General features: G+C 57.7%; 1 protein-coding gene across 10 annotated transcripts in view; it reads left to right on the top strand.

Moving 5' to 3' along the window:
* Positions 1-8,775, top strand: part of Adgrb2 (adhesion G protein-coupled receptor B2) — a 29,909-nt gene extending 21,134 nt beyond the window's left edge. For 4 of the 10 annotated variants that reach the window (XM_010621585.3, XM_010621590.3, XM_010621589.3 and 1 more), the window contains 12 exons: positions 117-267; positions 461-530; positions 964-1,030; positions 1,171-1,256; positions 1,556-1,654; positions 3,689-3,860; positions 4,205-4,300; positions 4,612-4,651; positions 5,159-5,778; positions 7,405-7,440; positions 7,712-7,810; positions 8,307-8,775. In XM_010621585.3, the coding sequence (XP_010619887.2) occupies positions 117-267; positions 461-530; positions 964-1,030; positions 1,171-1,256; positions 1,556-1,654; positions 3,689-3,860; positions 4,205-4,300; positions 4,612-4,651; positions 5,159-5,778; positions 7,405-7,440; positions 7,712-7,810; positions 8,307-8,492 (1,722 nt within the window). In that variant the 3' untranslated portion in view covers positions 8,493-8,775. The remainder of the gene's footprint in view (positions 1-116; positions 268-460; positions 531-963; positions 1,031-1,170; positions 1,257-1,555; positions 1,655-3,688; positions 3,861-4,204; positions 4,301-4,611; positions 4,652-5,158; positions 5,779-7,404; positions 7,441-7,711; positions 7,811-8,306) is intronic. The other 6 variants (XM_010621587.3, XM_010621592.3, XM_010621591.3 and 3 more) reach the window with 3 other exon arrangements.
* The last annotated feature ends 592 nt before the right edge of the window (positions 8,776-9,367 follow it).

Raw genomic sequence — 9,367 nt, forward strand, 5'->3', positions numbered from 1 at the left:
GGTGGGGCCTGGGTAGGCGGCTGTCCGCAAGGGCGCCCGGCAGCCAGCTTGGGAAGCAGGGCCTCCTGCCCTGGCGGCTGCTCAGGGCCACTTCCTCCGGTTCCCTGTCCCTGCAGGGCGTGTGCACCATGACGGCTGCCTTCCTGCACTTCTTCTTTCTGTCCTCCTTTTGCTGGGTACTCACTGAGGCCTGGCAGTCCTACCTGGCTGTCATTGGGCGGATGCGCACCCGCCTCGTTCGCAAGCGCTTCCTCTGCCTGGGCTGGGGTGAGCAGGACCAGTTCGGGACTCTGCTGCTGGGCTTTGTGGGGCAGGGGCAGCCGGGGGCTCTGCTCTGGCCCTGTCCCATGTCCAGCTCTCTGGGCACCAGGGTCACCTAGACTCATGGGTAGAGGAGTGAGGGGGCCCTGAGCACCAGCAGCCATCTCACCTTGGCTTTCCTGCTCCCCCACTCCCCCAGGTCTGCCTGCCCTCGTGGTGGCTGTGTCTGTTGGCTTTACCCGCACCAAAGGATATGGTACATCCAGCTAGTACGTGGGCCTCCTGTGGCAGGTGGGGGTAGGACGAGGGAGTCTGTTAAGGGATTGGCCTGGGCATTAGGACTTATTGGCTGAGATCCTGGCCTATACCTGCTGCGGATCTTTGGGAATGTTCCTCTATCTCTTAGCCTCAGTTTCCCTAGCTATAAAATGATGCACCGGGATTGGGTAATCTCAAAGAACACTGAACTCAGGTCAGCCTATTTCATTCCTGTGGTAGCTCCAGGAGCTGGACCTGATGTTCTTGATTTTTGTTGCAGGGGAAACTGAGGCTCCGCACAGGCCAATGGCTCCCTCTCACCCCATTGAGGCTGGGTCTCCATTAGTGATGTGGGCATGGCAGCCCTGGAATCGAGGGGTGGCGCTGGAGGGCGAGGAGGAGCCTCCTGGGTTTCTGACATCCTCTTTTCTCCCCCGACCCCAGCTGCTGGCTTTCCCTGGAAGGTGGCCTGCTGTATGCTTTTGTGGGACCTGCAGCTGTCATTGTCCTGGTATGTGCCCCTTTCAGTGTTCTGGGAGGGATGTGGTCCCAGGGATTCCTCCTGTCCAGCCCTCTGCCTCCTCCCTGCTCTCCTGCGTGGAGGGCACCTCGTGACCCTGTCTTCCCCCACTCCGCTGCACTGGCCCCCAGGTGAATATGCTCATCGGAATCATTGTCTTCAACAAGCTCATGGCACGCGATGGCATCTCTGACAAATCCAAGAAGCAGAGGGCCGGGTAAGGGAAGGCCTCTGCGACTTGGCCTTTCTGGAAAATGGTTCAGGGAGGGCGGGCTGAGGGCACGCTTGGAGACTCAGGGCTTGATGATGCTGACTGGGGCTCCCCAACCTTGGTGCATCAAGGGTGCAGGCAAGGTGGGCACCCGGAGTGCTCAGCTGCAGCCCCTCACCCACCCTAACCCAGCTCTCTCTCTCTCATCTGCCCTCCCCCTCCCACCCCTCTCGGGGCTCATTCTGCCCCTGTCTCCCGGCTTCCCATGTGTTTCCCCCTTTTCCCGTGTCTGTGCCGCCCCCGAGGTCGGAGCGGTGCCCCTGGGCCAGCCTGCTCCTCCCCTGCTCAGCGTGTGGAGCGGTCCCCAGCCCCCTGCTCAGCTCAGCCTCGGCCAGGAACGCCATGTTAGTCGTGCCCCCTGGGGGGCGGTGGGGGGTGGGTTGGGCAAAGGAATGGGGGGACAGTGCCCAGGGTGGGAGGAGGGAGGGATTTCATCAGCCCAGTGCCTTGGAGAGCTTGCCCTGCCCGTCTACTGCCACGCACTCTCCAAGGCTCGGGATAAGGTGGCAGAGGGCGACAGGGAGCAACTGTCTGTCTCCCCAAGGTGCTGGGTTCCTTCGCCCACCCATCCCTCCCACCCCTGCCCCTGCTCCTGGCTAATGTTCTATCCAGGCACAGCCACAGACTCCTCCTGCTCACAACACCAACCTACAGAGACTCGGAGACTTAGGCCTTTAGAATTCTTGAGCTATAGAACCTTAGAATTAGAATGATAGAATCTTAGAATAAGACAATCAGAAGCTAAGAATGTTAGAATGAGCGAATTGTGGTCTTATCATCTGTCATAGAATCCCAAGACTTAGAATTCAGAGGCATTGAACCCTAAAATCAATCGGAGACAGAATCATGGAGGTAGACAATTACTTCACTGGAACCCATTCCCACCCCCCAGAAGCTGAGAATCTTAAAATTGAGCCATGCAGGAGTAGAATGGATCCACGAGGGCCCCCTCTGCCACCGGGGCTGGAGGTGCGTCTGAGCCTCCCTGAGCAGTGAAGGTCCAGCTTTATCTTGCATACCTCTGGGACCCCTGGAGGCCTCCTGCCCTGCCATTGCAAACCCCTGCCTTGCACTACCATCTGCCTCCCTGTCCTGTCTGCTGAACCAGCAGTTAAAGGCTTGTTGGGCTTTGGAGTCAGCCAAGCTGGGTTTGTGTCCCAGCTCTTTTCTCTCTGCCCAGCTGGGCACACTCCAGTTTCCTCATCTGTAAATCAGGATACTAACCCTTAGGCCTGTTCATTGGAGTTGTTTTGATCACAATTTGAAATAATGTATGTAAAGTGTTCAGTGTAGGGCCTGGCACAGAATTGATGACTAATCAATGGTAGTTCTTATTACTGTGATTAGACCCTCTCTTGATCTTGGTTCCACCTCCAAGAGCTTCAGAGACCACTGTGCCTGCTCCCTGCAGGGCTGAAAAGCTCTGAGCCACCCTTCTAGGACAGGTCTTGCCCCGCTGCCCATCTCTCTGCCTTGGCCTCCCCAGCTACCTCTGACCTGTCTGGAGCTGTTCCTGACTTCCCCCACCCGCCAAGTGCCATGGGCAGAGTAGGCCAGGTATGGCACTTGGCCCAGTAGGGCAAGGCAACCCTTCATCCCTCATGTCTGTAGCAGGTGTGCATGAGGGGTACAGCGTGGAGGCCAGGACCTGTCTGCCTTTTTTCTCTGCCCTCCCCTGGCGAAGAGGCTGGAGTGTGTAGGCTTGGCCCTGACCCCAGCTTTTACCCCAGCTCAGCTGTAACCCTGCTGCCCTGGGCTCTGAGCAGCCACTGGGAGCCAGGCAGCTCCTCCGAGGGGACCCAGGTGGACAGCCTCTGCCTTGCCGGTGCTGGCCCCATCTCCCCGAGGATTTGTGCTCTGGCGTCCTCCGCGTGCTCTGCCTGTTTAATCTTCCTGTCTGGGTATCTCTGTCTCATACTCTCTCTCACCGTGGCTGTCACCCTTCTCCCTGTCCCTCTTCTCTCCTCCTCTCTCGGCCTAAGTGGAATCTCTGGGGAGGTGGCCCTGGCCTGTGTATTTTACAAAGCTCCCCAGGTGATTCTGGGAAAACTGGGGCTCACACTCCTCCTGCCTGCATCTACCTGCCTCTGCTTCTCTCTGCCCTTTCCACCTTCTCTGTCTCTGTCTCTGTCTCCTGATGTTGCCTCTGCCCCTGCCTCAGTCCCACTGTGTCGTCTCTCCTAGTTCTCCTGGTCCCTGCTCTGACCCACAGTTCCCTGCTGTCTCTGTTCTGTTTCTATGGCTCTCTACTTGGGGACATTACTGAGGTCCTGGAAATCGGGGCCCTGCCAGTCCCCAAGCCAAGTGGAGGTCTAGGCTCCTGTCACCCTGTCCCCTAGTGTGTCACTCTGATAGACCCTCTGTCGCTCTTCCTACAGGGCCTCGCTCTGGAGCTCCTGTGTGGTGCTACCCCTTCTGGCGCTCACCTGGATGTCTGCTGTCCTAGCCATGACAGACCGCCGCTCCGTCCTCTTCCAGGCCCTCTTTGCTGTCTTCAACTCTGCACAGGGCTTTGTCATCACCGCTGTGCACTGCTTCCTGCGCCGAGAGGTGGGCTGGGCCTCTCCCAACCCTGCCTGGCCTCCACGCTCTACCAGGCCTCTGGCTTCTCCCACCGAGTGGACCAGAGGGACTGAGGACTGACCAGGCTGCTTCTCGCTCCAGCTGGGCAGCCCAGGGTGTAGACACTGATCATCTGGACAGCCTTAGCTTGGCCTCCTGGGGCCCCTTCTCCCCTTCAGCTCAGCCCGGGAGTTATCACCTTCTCTGGGGCTGGATGCATGTCTTTCCTTCATACCTGCCTATATGCCAGGGTTCCTCGGGTCGGGGACACAGCCAGTGGTAGTCGGGGCCCTGCAGTGACCTGAGGTCCAGCAAGTGCCCTCTGCTCCCAGGTCCAGGATGTGGTAAAATGCCAGATGGGCGTGTGTCGGGCTGATGAGAGCGAAGACTCCCCTGACTCATGTAAGAATGGGCAGCTGCAGATCCTGGTGAGTAAGGAGGCTTGATTATCCCACCCTGATCCTGCTCTAAGCCATTCACCTTCCCTGGAATGGGAGTGGGGCAGAGACCAGGTTTGATTGAAACTCAGACACTGACAGTGGGGTGGCATTGAGCAAGTACTTTCCCCATTCAGTCTGCCCACCCGCCCCGCCAGGCTCTGTTGGGCAGCGTGCTGCTGGAAGCACATCTGGTGGGCGTACTGAAAAGAGCTGGGAATGGGGAACCTGAGCCCCCCTTCCCTTCCCCTGATACATTGATCTTCCCTCTGCCCATCTGCTCTCTGCCTGTCCGCCTATAGTCAGACTTTGAAAAGGATGTGGATCTGGCCTGTCAAACAGGTGAGTCTGCTAGGATGGACCTGAAAGCAGCCCCAGGGATGAGCAAGAAGGGGCCCCAAGCTCCATCACGGGAGGCCCTGACAGCGAGATGGGCATGGGTGCTGGAGTCCAGCTTTGGCATCAGGCAGCCCTGAGGTGGGGGTCAAGGCTGTGAATGCCACTTACTGTGTACATCTGGGAAACAGCTTCCTGTCCTGTCTCTGGAGGGGGGTGCTGCCCGGGGCGTGGGAGGAACAGGACCCTTTGACAGCCTTGGGATATTGGATAGAGACCAGGATATGCAACAGGCCCTGTGGGAGCTGGGCCTTGTCTTTGCTTCCTGCTCTGCCTCCCTGTGGACCTCTGAGCCAGTTGTCTCTGGCATGTGAGAGTACCAACCACTCAACCAACTCTCTAGGTCGTAGTTTCCCTCCCTGTCCCAGATTTACTACTTACCCAGCCTGGGCAAGGGGGTCTAGGGGCTGCTTCTCCTCAGGACTCACCCGTCCCTCCTACTCCTGTCCCCAGTTCTGTTCAAGGAGGTCAACACTTGCAATCCATCCACCATCACGGGCACACTATCCCGCCTGTCCCTGGACGAGGACGAGGAGCCCAAGTCCTGCCTTGTGGGTCCTGAGGGTGGCCTCAGCTTCTCACCACTGCCTGGGAACATCCTGGTGCCCATGGCTGCTTCACCAGGGCTGGGCGAGCCACCACCCCCCCAGGAGACCAACCCTGTGTACATGTGCGGGGAGGGTGGCTTGCGGCAGCTGGACCTCACGTGGCTGCGGCCCACCGAGCCTGGCTCCGAGGGGGACTACATGGTGCTGCCCCGGCGGACTATGAGCCTGCAGCCCGGCAGTGGGGGTGGAGGGGCTGAGGATGCCCCCAGGGCCCGGCCCGAGGGGACCCCCCGGCGGGCTGCTAAGGCACTGACCCACACTGAAGGCTACCCCAGCTTCCTGTCCGTGGACCACTCGAGCCTGGGGCTGGGCCCTGCCTATGGGTCTCTACAGAACCCCTATGGGATGAGTTTCCAACCACCACCGCCAACACCCAGTGCCCGCCAAGTGCCCGAGCCAGGGGAGCGCAGCCGGACCATGCCTCGCACAGTGCCTGGCTCTACCATGAAGCTGGGCTCTCTGGAGGTGAGGGGCTGCAGAGCACAGGGAGGGGGGTCTGCTTATTGTGTGCCTGAGACCATGTCTAAGTCACAGGCTGCAGCTGGGACGAAAAGGACGGCTGTCATCCTCGCCAGAGCCGCACCTTGAGCCCAAGGCACCAGGGTGTATATGCCGCGCGCGTTTCTCCCTCTGCGGGGGCTTGTGGCTGCTCCGGGGAAATCCCGGGGTGTCTGAATCCTTCGGATGGACTTGGACTTCATGCGGAGGGGTGTACTTCTCACTTCCCTCACTCTTGCTTCCATGCCTGCTTTGGGGTGACTGTCAGGATGAGTCCTTGTTTGGGGAGACTGGCTCTGGCAAGGTGCTGAATTGTTAGAGAAGCCACAGAACAGAGGCTGAGTCTGGGCCTCCTCATCACATGACCCCAGGTTCCAGCCTGGACACTGCTGACTGGCAGTGAGATAGAGAGTAAATCCTTTACTCGGTCTGTGCCTCAGTTGCCTTGTCTGCAAAATGAGGATAACAGTAGTATCTTTGTAAGATTGTTGGAAGGATTAAGTGATATAAGGCATTTATTTTTGTGTGGAGCAAGTAAGAAGTGCTAGAAAGTTGGGTGTTATTGTCATTATCAACTCTGAAATCAGCCTCAAGTACTATCTATGGCCTGTGATAATAGCCCTCTCTACCTGAGATATTGTAAGCCCCTCAGATATTGTGGCCTTCCTCAGGTGTTTTTTGTTGATGTTCTCCTTTCCCTCCAGCCAGCTCCCTGCAGAGAATCACTAGGAACAAGCAGGTGGCAGTCACCACGGCCCATAGCTAGTGGTGTGTAGAACATACTAGAACTCTAGTTGGAAGAATGAGGGGGATATGGATAGGGAAGATAGCTAGAGTCATTGCTCAGAAACCATTGGCTGCTCATGTTCATCATGTAAATCTCCCCTGAGCTGGGTGTGATTGTGTATACTTGTAATCCAGCTAATTTGGGAGGCTGAGACAGGAGTATCTTGAGTTCCAGGCCAGCTTGGGCAATTTAATGAGACTCTATCTCAAAATTTAAAAGAAATAAAAAAGGGCTAGGGATGTAGTTCAGTATTAGAGTGCTTGCCTATCATGCACAAGGCCTTCATCCAATCTCCATTACCACCAAAAAAAAGAAAGATTGGGGAAAGAAAGGAAACATACTCCTTATCTTCTCCACAAAGAAATTTAAGTTAGCTGCTAAAAGGGGTCACAAGTTTAGTTTTTCTACTAACATGCTTCTTGAACATTTGGTGCCTGGTCCTGCCACAGATGGCAAAAATAGGAAGGCATAACAAGACAGAAAGAGGAACGCTGGCATTGGAGAGGGGTGCACGCAACATCTCGGAGGGTTAGTTCTGTGGACACCTGCCTATGGTTGGGCCACTGAGGGAGGGCCCAGTGCTGAGCTCCTTGTGTGGGAGGCAGCAATAAATATGGCGGCGTTTTTGAGGGGTCCAGGATGATGTTCAAAATTGTGTGGGTAACTGTAATGGGCAGCAGACGAGGCAGTGGCAGATTGGGGCAGGGAGTTATGTTTGTGTGGTTGGGCCCGGGCTGTTTTCAGGGCCTTATGCCTGTGGTAAAATGCTTTCCTCTGCTCATTGCCTCCTCCTTGCATCCTCTCAGCGGAAGAAGCTGCGGTATTCAGACCTGGACTTTGAGGTGAGTGCAGTGTGTGTTTGGGGATGGAGCATCTGTCCCTGGAGGCCACTGCAGGGCCTGACCCAGGACCCTGGCCAACCCTGTGGTTTCTGTGGGACCTTCCCACTCTTCCCTCCTGCCCAGGCTCGGGCTCTGGGGCAGAGAGAGCCAGCCTTGTCCCAGAGGCTGGGAGGTGGGCCCCAGGCTGCTGAGCGCCCCAGGTAGGGGCTGTGGAGATAGCTCCCTGGTGCTGGTCCAAGGGAGCCCTCCACTGACGTCCAGTGGCTCCTAGAAGGTGATGCACACCCGGAAGCGGCACTCAGAGCTGTACCATGAACTCAACCAGAAATTCCACACTTTTGACCGCTACCACAGCCAGTCTGCAGCCAAGGTGAGGGCTCCTCTGCAGCTGTCCGGGCCTGAAGCCCAGGGTTTCACCTCTGACCTGTGGCCCCAGTGGCAGCAGAAGTGGTGGAGTGTGTCCTTGGGTGGGGCAAAGAATGGAGCGCATGCAGCACGAGTCCCCTTGGCTGGGCTGGGGCAGTTGGAGGGATTCATGCCCTCCCACCCTGCCTGGGCAGCCTTCGCCTGCCTGTCCAAAGGCTGTCTACGATGCAAGCAGTCGTTCTGGTCTGTGCAAAGTATGGGAAGGCACCATGGGCTGTGAGCAGCAGACAGGAGACGTAGTCCCAGGGCCCACTGAGTGCAGGGTCAGGAGGCCCAACTCGAGCCAGGCGAATCAATGTTTGAACTCTACTTTTGACCCCTGTGTGCTCTGTACCTTTGGGCAACACCGGCCCTCTCGGGGGCATCCTCAGTTTGTTCTGAACAGTGGGTGGGTAAGACCATACTGGCCCTCGCCACGGCTCTTCCTGCTCCCTCCACAGGAGAAGCCCAGCCCTGGGGAGCGTCCTGGCCTGTCCCAACATCGACGGCATCAGAGCTGGAGCACCTTCAAATCTATGACGCTGGGCTCACTGCCCCCCAAGCCCCGAGAACGGCTGGCCCTGCACCGGGCAGCAGCCTGGGAGCCCACAGAACCACCAGATGGCGACTTCCAGACAGAGGTGTGAGTGCCACGCTGGACTGCCCACTGCACAGAAATATATATCTCTCTATTTTCACACTCCACTTTGGAACTACCCAGGAGCCAGCGCCCCCTCCCCCTCCCAAGGGCTGGGCAGGAGGCGCAGAGGACTCAGCCAGGCCGGGAGAGCCAGACGTGGTGTGGCCAGGGCCCCTCCTTGTTTCTCGAAGGCCCCTCAGCCACTGGAGCCCCATCTTTGCCCCAGCCTGTCTGTCCCTGTCCTGGGCTGGGAAGGGGGGAGGGGAACTTTGTTGGGAATAAACTTCACTCTGTGGATTTGGCTGCTGAGCTGTTTGCTTCCTCCAGGTGAAGGCCGGGCTTTGGCCCTGACTATCCCTCCATCTCTCCGGTTCACCTCACTTGGTCTCATCAGAGTGTTTGATGCGATCAGGCAGCACTGACTGGGAGGAGCTGGCTGGACTCTGACCCCATCATCGCTGCTGGCTCCCTGGGTGACCTTGCACCACTTCCCTGGCGTGGGCTGGGGTGAGAAGGCTGGAATTGTTGGGTGGGACTCTGGACTGGCTTTCCCCTGTGACGGCCATGGTTGTGGCTGCCATTCACGGGGGCACAGGGACCAGACTGCCTGGGCTGGGTTGCTGTGAGGGACAAGGGTCAGGTGTGTCCCAGGAGCTTTACACACGACCCCCAGCCCCTCACAGTAACCTTGCCAGGAGGTGATCAGTTGCCCATTTTGTAGGTTGGGGAAATAAGGCCAGAAATAGAAAGTGACTTGCTCAAGGCTGCAGTCAGAGGCTGAGTTGGGGCTTAAACCCAGGCTTGCTGGAGGTGGTGCTTCAGCTCAGCTTCTTGAGATCTGAGCCTCAAGACTTCAGGGAACTGCAGGAGCTGGTTGTGGAG

This window comes from Fukomys damarensis, unplaced genomic scaffold (assembly GCF_012274545.1).
Source record: "Fukomys damarensis isolate Sample0158 unplaced genomic scaffold, DMR_v1.0_HiC HiC_scaffold_23, whole genome shotgun sequence".
Classification (NCBI taxonomy): domain Eukaryota; kingdom Metazoa; phylum Chordata; class Mammalia; order Rodentia; family Bathyergidae; genus Fukomys; species Fukomys damarensis.